The sequence below is a fragment of the Callorhinus ursinus genome, unplaced genomic scaffold, assembly GCF_003265705.2.
Source record: "Callorhinus ursinus isolate GAN/ISIS: 27379988/994484 unplaced genomic scaffold, GSC_fseal_2.0 scaffold24, whole genome shotgun sequence".
Classification (NCBI taxonomy): Eukaryota; Metazoa; Chordata; class Mammalia; order Carnivora; family Otariidae; genus Callorhinus; species Callorhinus ursinus.
Window position 1 is genome coordinate 24,683,565 of NW_027397086.1, and position 18,074 is coordinate 24,701,638.

The 18,074-nt window shown below is 37.5% G+C and overlaps 1 protein-coding gene across 1 annotated transcript in view; it reads right to left on the bottom strand.

The window, feature by feature from the left end:
• The window catches only part of SMC2 (structural maintenance of chromosomes 2), a 67,803-nt gene extending 54,403 nt beyond the window's left edge, over positions 1-13,400 (bottom strand). Inside the window, exons 1-10 of the mRNA XM_025888414.2 lie at positions 13,226-13,400; positions 12,176-12,404; positions 11,408-11,557; positions 8,963-9,085; positions 7,891-7,929; positions 5,322-5,432; positions 5,104-5,148; positions 3,636-3,869; positions 3,276-3,425; positions 998-1,231 (exon numbers count right to left, since the gene is read on the bottom strand). Coding sequence (XP_025744199.1) covers positions 998-1,231; positions 3,276-3,425; positions 3,636-3,869; positions 5,104-5,148; positions 5,322-5,432; positions 7,891-7,929; positions 8,963-9,085; positions 11,408-11,557; positions 12,176-12,343 — 1,254 coding nt within the window. The 5' untranslated portion in view covers positions 12,344-12,404; positions 13,226-13,400. The remainder of the gene's footprint in view (positions 1-997; positions 1,232-3,275; positions 3,426-3,635; positions 3,870-5,103; positions 5,149-5,321; positions 5,433-7,890; positions 7,930-8,962; positions 9,086-11,407; positions 11,558-12,175; positions 12,405-13,225) is intronic.
• Positions 13,401-18,074: the final 4,674 nt, after the last annotated feature.

The window sequence follows — 18,074 nt, forward strand, 5'->3', positions numbered from 1 at the left end:
AACAGAAAAACTGAGAGGACCTGAAAGTTTTTCTATTGATTTCTTACAGATTTTTGTGACCATCATCTTTGAATGGAAAAGTTGCAAACGCATAACAGAAAATGTTGAACAGGATTAATACCAACACAGACATGAACATCTGTATATACTTTTAAAGAGGAGTTGTCTTTTAAAAAAAATTAAAAATACGTGAAAAAATATATGTATTTTTTCTTTCTGCCCTCAACTCTTGCATCCACAGGACTTTAAAAGCTGCACAACTATCTCAACAAATTTGAGGGGCGCCTGGGTGGCTCAGCCGTTAAGCGTCTGCCTTCGGCTCAGGTCATGATCCCAGGGTCCTGGGATCGAGCCCCGCATCTGAGCAGGGAGCCTGCTTCTCCTTCTCCCACTCCCCCTGCTTGTATTCCCTCTCTCGCTGTGTCTCTCTCTGTCAAATCAATAAATAAAATCTTTAAAAAAAAAAATAAATCTGAAAGCCTTCACTGACAAGCCTTAAAGATTATGAAATCAGTGTAGGGAAAGGGAAGACTAGAATGGGGGTGAGAGGGAGGTAAAGGTACTTCCAAGGACAAAAGGTAAGGACTAAGTGTGGTGGGCACAGAAATGGACAGGATGTTTGTTTTCCTGTTTCCTGCAGTCTTAGACTGCAACCTTGTTTCCTGCAGTCTTAGACTGCAACTTTATGTTGCCAACAAAAACAGGGAAAATAAGAAAAAAGAAGAAATTAACCTCAAATATTCCATACAATACTACAAATAAAGCACTTATTGAATTTACAATTTCAACTAATCTATGAAGGTAGTTAATGTTGTATAGCATCTTAAACTATTGTCATCAATATTTAGCAGTTAAGATATACAGTGGCAGAATAACAAATTCCATGACACTGATCTGATTATTGTCAATGTTTTACAACAACTGCCAAAGCATAATGTGAAGCAGCTTCTTAAAAACAAAAAACAAACAATCACACGTTGTTAATGTCTGTATTTACCTGTTTGGCTTCTGTCTGAGCTTTACTTATGTCATTTTTACAGGCCATCATTTGACCAGCAAGAGTTGCTTCGGCCCCGTCGTCACTGCTAGACAGTCCGGCAGAAACAGCATTGAAGTGCTGCTGTGCAGCAGCCAAAGCTTCAGCATCTTTGTTACCTGCTTCCTGAAGGGCGTTCAGCCCATCTGTTATCTTTTTAACCTCTTTTTCCTTTGCTGCTAAAGTTCTAGAATCCTTCAGAAAGAGTTTCAAATTGGAGAGTATTAGGTTTTAGGAAAGACATCCATTTTTTCCTATACACCAATACCTTTAGGTCATCAAATTTCATAGCATTTTGAAGTGGACATGGTTAAAAGGAAAATAATTTAACCATCATAACTTTAAATACTTTATTTCCATTTTGAAATTCACCGTTTTTCAGATAAATGTGCCCTTATACTACCAGAAGTACTTTCATTCCATATGTTATAGTCTAATCTAGAAATTAGCTAAAATATTATAGTGCAAACCAACCATTTGAAGAAACTAAAAATCACTTTCTAGAGCCTCAAAATTGAATAACCATTCTACTCTAAGCTTCAAAGTAGAGACTATAAGATTAGGAGCGTGTACATGAAAATTTATAAACTATCAAAGACCATAAAATTTAAATATTAAATACTTGTGGGAACAGCATTACTAATACTTAACATCTTTTAAGTTATATGCACTATAACACCATATATACTAAGATACCAGCACTGGAAAAAAATAGAATCCAGCTATATTATTTACATGAAAGTGACCAGAAGTTTTGGCCCACATGTTTAACTCATGATTCATTAAATATTTATTAGATGTTTACCATGTACCAGGCATTGTTCTAGACATTAAAGACATGGTCCTCAGGGACCCTATATTCTAGAATGGAAGACATAGGAAAAAATAAAGCAAGGTAAAGGGACGGAAAGTGATGGGAACTACTATTTTAAGAACAATGAGGGAAGGCCTTTTTGTGGTGACATTTTGAGCAGAAACCTACATGAAATAAAAGGAATGATCATGCTGATACTAAGGGGACAAATACTAGGCACATTCTGCAGAATATGCTTAGGTGTTTGAGGAACTGTGGTTGGAACACAGTGAACAAGTGGAAAAGGAGCCAGGAGTCCTATCAGGTAGGGATGGTAAAGGCTCAATTATACATGTGACTTTGAAACCATTAAAGAATTTTAAGTACAAGAGTGATGTCATACAATTTATATTTCAGCTTCTGTAAAGAGCTGACTGTAGAGCAGCAAGAGTAAAAGCAGGATAACTGATATGGACACTATTACAGCATCCTTCATGGGTGGTGATGGCTTGCAGGTTAGCAGTGATGGAGGTGATGAAAAGTGGCTGTATTGAGGATGTACTTTAAAAGTCAAGAGAGTTTGCTGATGGATTAGATATGGAGTTTGAGAAAAAAGGTGGAATGCAGGAAGACTCCAGGATTTCTGGACTGAACAATTAGGTTAATAGTGGTGCCTGGTACCATTTTCTAACATGGAGAAAATTCAACTACTAAAAGAAGTTTGGGGGGCGTGTGGGTGGCTCAGTAGTTAGGTGTCTGCCCTGGGCTCAGGTCATGATCCTAGGGTCCTGGGACTGAGCCCCACATTGGGCTCCCTGCTTGGCGGGAAGCCTGCTTCTCCCTCTCCCGCTCCCCCTGCTTGTGTTTCTGCTCTCGCTATCTCTCTGTCAAATAAATAAATAAAATCTTAAAAAAATAATAATAATAAAAGAGGTTTGAGTAGGCAGGGAAAATTTAAGAGTTCTATTTTTGATACATTAAGTTTTAGACTTTTTGTTAATCATATATGTAAAACATCAATCCAATAGCTGGACAAATGTTCAGGGAAGGAGTCAAGGTTAATTATAGATCTGAACATCACCCTGCAGATGGTATTTTAGGGCTACCAGGCTGGATGGGATTACCTAAGAAATGAGTGCATATAAAGAAGCCTTTTTGTGTTTTGATTTGTCTATCTAGACTGGATTCAATATTCCCATATTCAACTACCTAATCAACATCTCTACTTAAATGTTTAACAGGCACCTCAAGCCTATTACGTTCACACTGTACTTCTTTCTATTCTCTACTAAGCTAATGGTAACGATATTTCCAATTGTCAGAGACAAAAATCCACCGCTATATTCCTAGCCCAAACTATACTTGGTCCATAGCACACACTCAATAAATATTAATTAAAGACAAATGTATACTAGTGGAATTAAACTGAACTTCATATTTACTTACCTCAATCATATTTTTCTCTAGCTCTTTGCGTTTGTTCTCTTCACTTGCCAGATTTTTCTTCTTGAGATCAAAGGCACTTTGAGATTTAGTATTAACTCGCTGAGCTTCTGCAAGAGCATCTTCTAAAGATCGGAGTATACCTCCAATTTCCTATAATCAAATGCACCCAATTCAATCAACGTACTTATAATTTACTCATGTCATCATCTTCTTGTATGACTTCTAGAAGATTTACTTTTTATAAGCTATTTATTATCATACATTAAGATTAACAAATCAATATAGAAGACCATGCCCAGTAAATATTATTGTATATAACTTTTTCACAGTATATTATCTATTCTTACGTATATATCTGACCTTATCTTTTCCTTTTTCCAACTCTTCTATTTCATGACTAAGTGCTTTTATTTTTTTATCATTCTCAGACAATTTTTCTTGAAGCTTTACAACTTTATCTTGCATTTCTTTTAACTCCTCGGCTGAGCGTTCTTTTGTATCTTCAGCCAGCAAAAACTGATAGGCAATATATAAACGACTCAAATGTTCTATTTCCCTCATTACTTTTTGGTATTCCAAGTAGGAAGATCTTTCCTAGAACAGAAATCACCAATAAAGTATAATTCAAACTTCATATTTTTCAACAAATTTAGAAAGACTCAAACTATAGCAACATGTATAAAATTTCCCATCACATAATAGATTTTGTCTTAGATTAGTGATCATGGATTATAGAGACTTTAACATTAGACCTCTGGCTTTTCAGACAGAATTATACCATCTCCAGTGAATCTCATGTGGCTATTTCTTCTAATATATAATCAGGCAGTTGGGATTAACAAAGAAATGTAGACATAAGGTTCATAAACTGGGGTTAGTAAGTAGTCTATAAATATGACCTATAGAACCACCAATGATATACTATTACATGTATTTTGTAGTAGTATTACCGAGATGCCTACCCAACATTCAATCATGTAACTACTTACAAACATATGCTCACACATTACTAAGCTTGATTCCAATAAGGACCTGCTAGGGCAGACAGAATAATAATTAAATCTCGAACTTGCAGGTGAAGAAATGAATTCAGTGTGGTTAAATGACCTCTCCGTGTTGTTAGATTTAGAAAGAATTTGGCAAAATCGGGTATAAAACCTGGGTTTAAACTCATGATCTAGTGTTTTCTACTAACTGTTCATATAAACAGGATACCTTCAAGATCACTTTTCAGTTTTTCTAATAACATCCACACTACTATATGGATTCAGAAGACAACTTTTGAGAAGTATCAAATTTTAATGAGCATTTAATGAATTCCTAAATGCATAACTTTAAAATCAATGCGCTCTAAGTGCATTTTTTCACTGAAACATTGATGATGTCAGAAGCTACAAAGATTACAGAAAAAATCTGGACATCTGTTTCAGTACCCCTCACTTACCAACTGTCTTGACAGCAGTAATTGCAGTGATAGCCCCTATTATCCTAGGAGTTATTCACTCTACCAACAGGGTTACTAGGACTGTGATATCCTCAAGAAATAGTCCACTAATTCCAATTATCCAGGAAAATTCAGACTTCTCTTCAACAAATTATTACAATCTGGCATATCATTTTCTGAGATTATGAAGAGCAATGATTAATAGATAGGAAGAACATGGCCTCTACAAGAAGGCTGATTATCAAGTACCAACTCTTAACTCCAATCTCTCCCACAGAAAAATTCCTGAGATGTGGTATACATTTCATCTCTATTTGTATAATCTTGAATATGTCACCATTTTTGAGAGACGTTCTAGCTGGCTATCCTCTATACAGTATATACCTCTTTTAATTTTTGAATGGTTGGAGTAATCTCTTCTTCAAGTATCTGGAAAATAAAGGAAAATCAAATTTTTCAGTATGAAAGTACCATTAAAAACACTGAAAAGGAAAAGAAGCATGAAGTCCAAGGAAAACTAGGGAGGGGGAATTTCCTCTTTACAGCAGAGAAACTCTGAAATTACTCTCGTCTTTAAAGATGTTTTATGTAAATTTAATTACCGTCTTAATTTCTTTCAGCTTAGCCTCTTTTTTTTCTATAGTTTTCTGGGCAGCTATTTTTTTGTACTCATACATCCTGGTTCCAGCTGCTTCTTCTATCATGGACAAAATCTGGAAAGACAATTATATTAATGTTTTTAGAATCCAAGATAAAGAACTTCATTGGAGTTTACAAAAAGTATATAATTTAAGGCCTTAACTTCACTCAGCATTTTACCAAATAGTGTCCCAAATGGATGAGAGACGTTAAGTGCATGTATTACCCGTAGCCCTAACATTCAAGAAATATTTCTGACCTTTACTCCAATCCTAAAATCAAACTGCATGCTACACTGAGGTTGCAGAGTAAATCTCTTTTAAAATTGAAGCCAGGGGTGTCTGACTGGCTCAGTCAGCTGAACATGTGACTCTTGATTTTGGGGTTGTGGGTCTGAGCCCCATGTTGAGTATACAAATTACCTAAAAATAAAATTGAAGCCAGTAATTCCTCCCTCCTCTTTTCCTTCATATAGAAGTCTAAGAAAGTAAAGACTAACAACACTCAGTTGTCACTTCAGAAATTTCTAATTAAAATTGTTGCAAGGGATTTCAGTCATTTTTTGCCAACAGGATGAAGCATGACATAACATATGCATTCCAAACACGGCACATGCATTAAGAACTTCGGCAAGTAAATTAATTTTTTGTGCCACAGTTTCTTCATCCACAGGGTACTTAACATCTCACAACACTGTTGAGAATTACACAAAGTAATTCATGTGAAAAGCACTCTGAAAAAGGCAAACACTAGTCAACTGTGTTTTAAAAGCAGAACAATTTTACCAGCACTCCTTTTTCAGAAGCTTCTACTCACCATCAATCCTTATCTCGAGAGGATTATTTCTCTTGAAACCATTTTGATTTCTATGTATTTGACAGGTTTCAAATTAGAAGTTTCCCTTAAAATGTTATCTAAAGAAGATATGCATGACCTATGTTCAAACCAGACTGGTGTTATCAATGATGTTTTCTTCTTAGTTCTTCTCAATAGAAGAGAGTAACTATAGAGCCTTTGTTCTTACACAAAACATTCATTCCTTCATACCAACTCTTTTCAAGGGGGCTTCAAGAAAAAATTAAAATTAAATCTTAATACCCTATGCCCTAAGAAATCCACTGTATGCAATGAACTAATTTCACTCAAATCTTTTTCTGTAGGGTTTAACTCTGACACGGAACAGTGGTTGAGAAAGGCTGCTTGATACAGTCAAATTTCTTTTAATATTGGGCACATAAAACTCTTAGAAGAAAACAGGAGGTTAAGCTCCTTGACATCGGTCATGGTGAGGATTTTTTTTTGGATTTAACACCAAAGCAAAGGCAACAAAGGCGAAAATAAACAAGTGGGATTATATCAAGCTGAAAACCTGCACAACAAAGGAAACCACAAACAAAATGAAAAGGCAACCTATGGAACGGGAGAAAATAGTTATAAGTCATGAATCTGCTAAGGGGTTAATATTCAAATATGTAAGGAACGTGTGTATGGGAACAAACATTTTTCACAAAAAACATACAGATGGCCAGTATGTATATGAAAGGTACTCAACATCACTAATCATCTGGGAAATGCAAATTAAAACCATGAGCTACTACTTCTGTCAGAATGGTTATTATCACAAAGACAAGAAAAAACAAGAGTTGGTGATGCTGTGGAGAAAAGGGAAACCTTATGTACTGTTGGTAGGAATATAAATTGGGTGCAGCCATTATGGAAAACTATGAAGGTTCCTCAAAAAATTAAAAATAGAACTACCTACCATATAATCCAGCAATGCCACTTCTGGATATTTATCCAAAGAATACAAAGACACTAACTTAAAAAGGTATCTGCAACCTCATTTATAATACCAAGACATGAAAACAAAGTGTCCACTGACAGATGAATGGATAAAAAAATGTGATATGTATATACACAATGGAATATTATTCAGTTATTTAAAAAAATACAATCTTGCCATTTGTGACAACATGGATGAAACTTGAGGGCATTATGCTAAGTGAAATAAGTCAGACAGAGAAAGACAAATACTGTATAATCTTACTTGTATGTGGAATCTAAAAAGAAAAAAAGAAAAAACTGAGCAGGGTGTCTGCTTCTCCCTCTGACCCTCTTCCCTCTCGTGCTCTCTCTCTCTCAAATAAATAAATAAAATCTTTTAAAAAATAAATAAAAATAAAAAAAATCTGCTCAACAATGACCCGTGGCTTTTCTTAAACCTTCTCATTTAATCCTCAAAATACATGAGGGAAGAACTGTTGACTCTAATTTACAGATGAGGAAACAAAGGCTCAGAAGGGTTATGTTATACAGCTTTAAAAAGGTGAGGTGACACAGTGCCAAATAGTAAAAAACAAAAAAAAAAACAAAAAATGACTTTCTTTACTAATCACTCTTGGTAATGTTTCCAAGAATTTTAATGGAAGAAATTATGCTTAAAAAATTGATTTAAAAGATTAAAAACAAACAAAGATTAAAAACAATATCTACAATTATAATTTTTACTGTCCACAAATAAAGTATCCTTACCTCTGGAGGTTTCATATTCAATACTTTTGTAATTCGGCCCTGAAAAATGAAATGGCAGTTACTATAATGATAGAGTCATATAGGCATACATGTTTATCCGCCCTGAAGTTGTTCCATCCTAATATACGAATCTTTTGGGAGTTCTTTCTTTTACCTACATTACATTTGAGACCAAAGGTACCTTATAATTCCAGAAATTTGCTATTTACCTTTTCACTTACCAGTGACATACAGTTATTAAATAATACAAAGTTAACTCAGACCATATTTCTGAAACAATATTAATGACATAGAAGTCTCCAGCAAGTATATAAATATATAAATGTTGGCATAACTGTTGAACACTTCTTGATTTTTTTTTTTTTTTTAATGGCTGTGCTCCAAGATAATTTCTAGAAATACATTGCCCACTTCTGGGCCTCAAATAAAAGAGTAAAATCTTTTATTTCAATGCCAGCATACCACTATCAAAAAACAAAACAAAACCCTACTAACTCAACTCTCAGGGCATCATATTACTTAGGATTTAGATTCATTTGAAATCAATTTTCAGCTTTGAGGCTGTGATGTGGTAACAATAATGTTATTTTGGTTGCATTAGGATCCTGCCATTGGCCTTGCTGAGACTTTCTAAGAGGACAGATGGATGGGTCAAGTGAGATAATATAAAGGCAAGACGATATTAGCACTTACTTTTCATTTGAATAAGTTTCTAAGGAAGAAAATTACCTAAAATTTAATATATATTTGAAATAATAAAATGCTTGAATCCAGTACTTTAAAAGGATACATTATGACAATATATTTTTTAAAAAATTTTTACAGTGACTGTGTATTATTCTTGCAATAACAAAATAAGTCAAGGAAAATTACTTCTAGACATTCTTCAAACTTCAAATGTGTATCTTAGAACATATCAGTACATATAAACAACCTATACTCTTAACAGGTACCCAAATACCAGTACAACAGAAAACAAAAAATGGAAAACCCAAAAAGAAGCACTTCTATTATAATAACTTAAAAAATAAACGATGTCAAAACCATTATATAAAGACCATAAATAAAATACCTGCATGATGAGAAAGTGAGGGTTGTTAACATTAAGGCCAACAGAACAGAAGAGATCTTGTACTCTGGTATTGTTTGCATTTACTCCATTGATTAAATATTTATTTCTACCACCAATAACCACCTAAAAGGGAAGTATTTTAAAAAATATAAATGAACATACACATCTTGAATTAAGATGATAAATTCCCAAATATGTTTCACTTGTTTGTTCTGTCCAACTAATGGTAAATAAAACCAATCCTGAGTAAATAATGGAGGAAGTGTGAGATGGTCAACAAGAATATAGAAGTCAATTGTCCTGACTCAATCCAAAAATTTTTGCTAACTAGTTATATAACTATACACAATCCTCCTAACTTCCCCTGCATTGGACTAGATCTCTAAGGTCACTTTTGACTTTGTTTCCAAGTATGTGTAAAACATATTCTAACCCTGATCACTCTTTCTGCAATTTTTCCACCCTCAGAGGTTAACCCCTCTTTCCCCCACTTTTTAATTTCCAAAGAACAGAAGTCAGATACTAAAAACTAAAGAGAAGCAGTTTTGTTTTGGTTTTTGTTTTTGTTGTTTTTGTTTTTAAGAGGGAAAAGGAGAGAGAGAATCTTAAGCAGGTTTCACGCCCTGAGTTAAGAACCACGAGGGGGCTTGATCTCACAACCCCGAGATCATGACCTGAGCTGAAATCAAGAGTCAGATGCTTAACCAACTGAGCCACCCAGGTGCCCCAAAGACAAGCAGTTTGATAACAATCCTTGACAAGATTCTAAAAGGGGTTAATAAAGACATGACTTGTGAATTCTTGAAAGAAAAAGAGTAATCACAGAGCTTCAAAGAACAACTTATACCAGACACCAGCTTGTTCAGACTCTACTATTGCACTTCTACTGTGACCTAAATCATCATCTCACCCATAGTATTTTGAGGTCCTTAATAAGATGTTACTCATTCTTCTATCCATATTTCCCAGTGCCTTCAAGAATGCCCAGCACACAGCAAACATTTAATAAAATACTGAATGAGTGTTAATTCATTTCTTGACAGGAGTATGAAGCTGATCATATATTAATATATTTGAACAGACCTAATATAGATAAATATTTTAACAAAATCCTTATGACAAAATTTTGGTGAAAATACAGGCATATGGAATGCGTGAGGAAAGGATTTTTAGGTAGATTAGTAGCAGACTTACTGAAAATTCCTAAAAGGTATTTGATGGATGCTTAATGACACATAACAGGATTTTATCCTAGTCAATGCCTTATTTTTTTTTAACCATAGGTTTTTATTAAAATAGAAAGGGGACTCATAAGTTACATAATGCTAAGATGGAGAGTAAACAGGACTTAACATAATTTTTAAAAACTGACAAAGTAACGTATGACTATAAGAAAAAGGGACAGATGTATGGTCCTGCACTGGTTTTAAAAACCTGCTTACATACAGAAATGGCAGTAACACAGCTAATAACACACATTTAAAAAATTAGAGTGATTTTAAGTAAATCAGATATGAACTCATAATGTATTATGAACTCTCCAATGTCATATATGGGAAAACAGAAGGGCACTTAAAATTAAAGAAATGACAATTCTGCTTAATCCTGTCCTAAGGAGACTAATTCTGATAAATGCAATTTAAGGTGCCATGCATTAAAAATAAGGGCATAAAAAACTAGAGCAAATTTGTATTCAGTGTGATCAGACAAGTGAAGGAAATAGAAACAATTATCAGTTGAAAGACCTAGAGAGATTTAGCTTAATATTAAATATTTAACACCTAAATATTAAAATTATGGAATACATTAGATTTGCTTTTCGATGCTCTCAAGGAACCAGATTTAATGTGTAAAAGTTGATGACAATACTTTGGCTCATTTTATAGGAATAACTTTTCAATTAGACCTGTCCAATAACAGAATAGATTACCTCAGAAGAAAACAAGATCCCAACTACAGGTATTCCAGCACAGAGAAGATTCAAGTATGGTTCAAGATTTAAGCATGGTTGAGTGTCTACACTGATTGATGGCTTTTCAAATCCCTTTCAATCCTCTTGGTAAATGGTAGAATCTGTATGATCAAATTTTTAACATAAGGAAGATATTCTTAAGAAATCTAGTCAGAGGGTGCCTGAGCGGCTCAGTCAGTTAAACATCTGCCTTCAGCTCAGGTCATGCATGATCCCAGGGTCCTCGGATGGAACCCCGCACTGCATCGGGCTCCCTGCTCCGCGGGAAGCCTGCTTCTCCCTCTCCCACTCCCTCTGCTTGTGTTCCCTCTCTCGCTGTTTCTGTCAAATAAATAAATCTTAAAAAAAAAAAAAAAAGTCTAGTCAGTATTTGATCAATTTTACTCATAAACTTTCTCTCCACGAAAGTCATATTGCCAAAAAACACCTCAGACATAAGTTCTTAGATATCCAAATATTTTGAAGCCACTCACCTGCCTTGTTACTGTAATTTCATCATGAACCTCAAATCCTAAAGGGCTTTGCTTTTTGTCAGAATTATCAAATGTGATTGACACTGAAGCTTTGGTAATACCAGCCTGCCCATTTTTGTAAACTAAATCTTGTAAATTAGAAGCCCGAACCTAAAAAAAAAGAAAAGTGTATCAATTACAAAACCCCATACTGCACAAAATGGCATTAAAATTGGGTTTCTTGCTGTTGGAAAACCACCCATGTAGTATCCATTAAGTAGCCAAGGACAGACAGTTGCATTCAGAACGAAGAAAATCAAGGAAAATGGGAAACCACCTAAAATGAGTGCCTTTCCCCACACGACTTTTCCACCCCTGCATTGAATTGTTTTCCATTCATTTCTTAACTGAAGTTCGTCTGAAAGATTTAGGAAGACAGCATCTAAGAATTTCACTGTTCGTCCAATTCCTTTAGATCCTGAAAAGGCATTATAATGCAGGGTGAATGGGTAGGCATAGACTCTGGAAGAAGACTGCCTTAAAGAATGCCTGACTTTGAGTGTTGCTCCGAACATCTTAAAGGGATGAACCTTATGCAACACAAGTTTCTGTTTTCTCACCTGAAAGATGGAGTAATACTATCTACCTCTAAAGGATTGTGGTGAGGTGTAAGATAATTTGCATAAACAAAAATGCAAATGAAGAGAATACTGGCAATAGTCTCTAAGTTCAATGTGGATTCCCCTCAGGGTCCCCAAACTTATAATTCACATAAATCAGAAAATTTACCTGAGATAGGTTGGAGATGCCCAGCAAAAAGCAGATGGAGTCCAGTATGTTGGATTTCCCACTACCATTTAAACCAGTGATAGCATTGAAGAGGGGGTCAAAACCATTGACTTCAGTCCTCTGAGCATAGGACTTAAATCCTTCAAGGATGATTGACTTAACATGCATTTTCACTACTGACTTGGACAAGTAAACGTCTGCTAGGAATCCAACAGGCCACAAAGCAGCTCTGTATAAAACAGAAATTCGTAAGTGGGACAGAAATCTGTAATCATAATGTATGTAAAAGACTAAAACGTAAGAATGACAGTTTAAGAGAAAACAGCCACTTTCCGAGCAACTTCCTCTGACGTAAAGACACCTTTTTCCAACTTAACTAATTGGAATTAAACCATTAATTCAACCTTAAGTCAACGACTTACTTTTCTAGGCTTACCTTCCATCTTTATCATACTCTAACAAACTACTGATTATTTCATATCCTACCCCCTTTGCCCATAATGTCCTGCTCCCAAAAAGACATGATTCGCTCTTTACTACACTCAAGTCCTTGCTCAAACGTAACCTTACTAGGGTTTTTTCTGACTTCCCTATTTAAAAACGCACCTGTCCCCCTCCCCTCACTCTGCTTTTTCCTTCATCGTACTTAGGATGACACTAAACAGTATTTATTTATCCGTCTATCCAGACTATCGTAATGCAGAATCTTTGCCTGCGTCCACCGCTGTATGCTGGAATAGTGCCTGACTCCAGGGCGCCGGGAAAGGGGAGTGCCATCAATATTCACTAAATAGATGAATCCCACATACTCTCCAGCTTGTTTTCACTCTGCCTGTTCCCTAGCCCCACCAGGCCTTTCTATCAGCACGTTTGCCCGACTCCAAGGCTGGAAAGGAAGTAGCCACTCTGTCAGGGAACCCATTAGGGCTGACTTTAGTTTGAGGGCCCCTCTTGCTAACCCCTCTCTCCCCTGGCACACAAACAAAAAAACCCGTCCTCCTCTCCAGGCAAGAAATGCCAGACTAGGCCCAACCTGCCGCGCGCACGCACCCGCCTCACCGCTGCGCCAGGCCGCCCCGGCTTGAGGCGCCCTAGAAGCTAATCCTGGTTACAAGAGCAGAAAGCCGGCCCACTTTGCCGGGCTTCGGGCCCTACTAAGAGAATCCCTCCATAGCGGCTGCAACACTCGCCCCGCGCTCCGCACCCAGGGCCGGAAATATTTATACCTTTGAATTTCGGCGCGAGCAAAGGACCCCACCTCCACTGCCTATTTCAGTGGCCGGTGCCTAGGAGATGCCTGACGTAGAGGTTCCATTTTTCCCTCCCATCGAACAACCAAAGTGCCAGGGAGATAGGAAAGAGCGTCACGACAAGGGCAGCTCTGGGGATGCGACGGCTGGGGCCTGAGGACTAAAACAGCAAGTGGCATGTGTTGAGCTCAGCATCCGGCACTCCTTGGGCAGCCACGCACCTCAGCCTCGGGGCCTCGCGCCTCGCCGGCCCCGCCCCACCCCAGGCCCCGTAGGCCTCGGGTGCTCCCGGAGGCCCCGCCCCTCCCGGAGTGGCGCGGGCTTGGCGGGACTCGCTTGTACGGCTGCTGTAGTCTTAGAGTCGTGGAGGCAGGGAGGCGGGAATCCTTGTTGCCGGTGTCCTCGTTGTACTTCAGAAGCCTCAGAATTTACCCGATTTGGCTCACATTTATCAAAAATGGGAGGCTGCGCTTTGTCCGGGCTGCGGAGGCGCGGAATTTGGGCGGACTGTGGGGCGCGTTCTGGCTCCGCCCCTCCCGGCTCCGGACCCTGGCGGGCTTTTTCATCTCAAATTTCGCAAGGGGCAGGGACGTTAGTTTTCGCGGCGGCTGCCGAAAGCCGTGCTGATCCCAGAGGAGAAATCGTGTAGGGCCGGCGGCAGGAGGTGGACAAATAGGTGTTCCCCTCCCTGCACTTCGATAAAGCAGTGGCAGAACTAACATTTCGGAGAATTTCTTTGGAAACCCGACAGCTAATATTTATTGAGCTTTGTGTGACCGGCTGGGTTCCAAGGGCTTTAAAATCCTGCAACAACTCTGTGAAATCCGTGACACTGTTTTCATTTTGTAGATGAGCGAACTTACTTCCAGTAGTAAGTGGAGAAGCTGGGATTTGTTCCCAAGCAGTCTAGCTCCATAGCGCGTACTCTTAAATTGCTATATACTATTCCTCTTCGTGTTCAGAATCCAGGACCACTAAGAACAGCCTCTACACTTACTAGTGTGTTTTGCTCTTAACAAACAAAACTGACCAATTTACTCACAGTTGAGCGTACTGATAACAGTAATTTAGGAAGGACCGCTTAAGAGTGCATTGTAGTACTATCCCTAGGTGATGTATAAAAAGATGTTGCAGCTGGTATACTATTTTAAACCATATATTTAAAACTACCCCCGCCCCCCGCCGTGGCTTTGCAGCATTGGACACCGGTCAAACTGCCAAGAATTACCAAGAATGGGCCTCTGTTTTGACATTCTTTGTCTACTTAAGAAGATAAAATAAGTTTGGGGTGGTTTTGGTTTGTTTACTAAGAATTATTTACTCATATCCCATCCCCTTCTGTACTGTCAATGGTTACTGGCCTAACATCTTTTAGTTAAGTATTTATCTTTGTCTACTTTGGTTCCTACATCCGCTACATTCTACAACTCACATATATTGGTTCTATTCAATTTTTTAATTAATTTTTTATTTTAATTGCAGTATCATTAATATACAATGTTATATTAGTTTCAGGGGTGCGATATAATGATTAAACACTTTCATACAACACCCAGTGTTTACAAGTGCAAGCCTTAATCCCCATCACCTATTTAACCCATCCCCCCACCCACCTCTCCTCTGGTAAACCTGTTTTTTCTCTAGTTAAGAGTCTGTTTCTTGGTTTGTCTCTTTTTAATCTTTGCTTGTTTCTTTTGTTTCTTAAATTCCACATATGAGTGAGATCATGTGGTATTTGTCTTTCTCCGACTTACTTTTTTTTTTTAAAGATTTCATTTATTTAAGAGAGAGACTGAGAGAGGGCATGAGAGGGGGAGGGTCAGAGGGAGAAGCAGACTCCCCACTGAGCAGTGAGCCCGCCGTGGGACTCGATCCTGGGATTCCGGGATCATGACCTGAGCCAAAGGCAGTAGCTTAGCCAACTGAGCCACCCAGTCGCCCCACTCTGACTTTTTAGCTTAGCATAATTCTCTAGCTCCATCCATGTCATTGCAATGGTCTATTCAATTTTAATATACATTTATTTTCAACAATGTCCCCTTCATCACTTTGTGAGGAAAGAATTTTAATTTGCCAACAAACCCTAAAGTGGGCTTTACCAAATTGTGAAATAAACATTTCTTTGGGGGTGAAAATGGACGCTATTCGCCTTTGCACTTATTTAATGGATTGTTTATATATTTAAGTCAAATGGATGAAAACAGATGCAAATGCACTTTTGCCAGATCAGCACTTCTGAGTTGTTATAAGAATATACATATCTACTTCCACTGAAAGTGTTTACTAAAATGAAAATTGCTTATTAAAGGAGAGATCTATATCCATTTTAGTCTTCCAGTATGCCAGGAACAGTAAGGAATTTCTTTTACTACGGATGGACTTGAGGAAATAACTAATGCCTTCTGAGATCACAGGGAAGTGGAGAAGATCAAGGCACAAAGCCACTCATACTCCCCTAATTTGGAGAGGGAAGGGCTGGAAGTAAAGATAGACCATAAGGTAAATGTAGTAAAAATAAAACACTGTTCTTGTTTCATCACCATGGATCAAAATCTTTTGAAAGATTCAAGATTGGCAGGCCGGTGGAGTTTTGGTCCTTATGTATAAGGCGGCAGCACCAACAAAGGCACTGATAAAGCCATAAGGGGGTCCTAGGAAAAAGATTTGGTCTACTCTTCCAGGACACGGAAGGACAGTCTTTCCCTGGGTGCACATTTCTAATTTTAGAGTTCTAAAGTAGCTCTTCTTGGGACTTAGATGAATCCTCTCTCCCTGCAACTTAGGACTGAAGAAAAAATGAAAGGACTTTACCTTCCCTGCAGACATAAGGAAAGGTTGATTCATTTTGTTGAGAGATTAACTTGGGGTTCAAAGGAATGAATTGATAATGATGGGAAGTTCATATTGTAAAACTGTATTGCATAGCAGCACATTTTGAATACACCAGGTATAACCTGTTTGACAACAACAAATATAGCTGAACATAATTTAAGTAATAGAAAAGGAGGTGACCATTCATTCACCTATGGGATCGGGTTAGACCTGTTCACTTTCATTTCAATGACAAAACTGTTTTGAGTACTACATGTTATGTTTGATTCTTTGTGAAATCTGCCTATATTCTTTCATCATAATTTCTGCTATTTTGCCTCTTTAATCAAATATCTTTATTTTCCCTTTCAGGTACTTCCAGCTTTTGAGTTCCTAACTCTACTCTTTACAACATTTGCTGAGTTTTACTCATGGTGATTTATATCCTCCCCTGGTACTGTTCTGGGATGGGGTGGTTTTGTTTACGGGAGTCTCTTATGCCCTGAGTTGTGAAAGAGTCCCTTCAGAACAGTTATGTATTTGTTTCTGCCAGGGTTTTTTGGCTCTTAAATATGCTGGGGCATTTGTGAATGATTATTTCTCCGTTTGTGGTTCCTGAATTATGCAGATATTGTAAATTTATGTCATGCAGGCCTGGGGTTTTTATTTCTCACAGGTACCCTTTGTTTGTAATCCCTATTCAAAGCCCCAAGCAAAGAACAAACTTCTCTTCTTCCCCAGACCAGCAGGTGGGATTTTTCGGTCCCAGTGACTGGCAGTTGCTTAAGGCTTGAGGTTTTACCTGAGGGCTTAGTTCCTGCTCCTCCGCCTCACTGAGGCTCCAGGCCTTATGCTTGTGCCCTGAAACCTAGCCACTGGCTCCTGAGCCATATAGCCAGGTTATAAAATGTGGGAGTGGTGCAATTTTTCAGTTTGTTTCTGGCACTGAGAATTTCCTGTCGTGTTTTTTTGTTTTGTTTTTTTTTTTGGGGTGGTTTTTTTTTTTGGTTTTTGTTATTGAGCTGGGCATATGGTTTATATAATTATTTTATTTTATTTTTTATATATTTATATATAATATATATATTTATATATATATAATAAATATATTTATTATATTTTATTATATTATATTTTATCCAGTATTACTATATAAAGGGAAGTTCAGTCAGCCATATTAGAGGTCTTCTTGATGTCGTTTTTGAATGTAGGTGAGTTGGTGTTGGTGGGGTGAGGTCTGGAGCCGGCAACCAAGAAAGAATTCTTAAGACCTCTTTGGTGCAAAAAGGTGGTTTTATTAAAGAATGGGGACGGGACCCATGGGCAGAAAGAGTTGCTGCACTGAAGTTTTGAGGAATGGCTGATTACATACTTGGGAGTTGGGGGGGAGGTAAGGGAGAAGGGAGGTTTTCAAAAGAACATTTTTATGCTAAAGAGGACCCACAGGATATTGAGACCTTGCCATTGTCAAGTTAGGGTGGTTTTTCCCCTCTAGCAAAGCATTAACATTAAGACACTTGGGAGGTTAAAGTTATACTCTGCCTATCACAAGTCCTTGTCCGTGGGCTGCAGGTTACCAGGAAATTTTATTTTATTTACATTCCCTTCTACCTTTGTTTCCCACATCACTATGGATGGGTAGGTGATGTTAGGGCTCCAGGAAATTTGAGTCTATGGGTCTATGGAAGTTGGGCTATTGATAAGAATGCTTTTTCCTTGTAAATCACTAAGACATTTGTAAACTGATAGAGGCTCATGTCTTGTGGGACTGTGATCTCTATTAGTTGAACCATTTGTTTTTGTTGTTTTTTTTTTTTTTCCCTTTCCTTAGTTTGAGG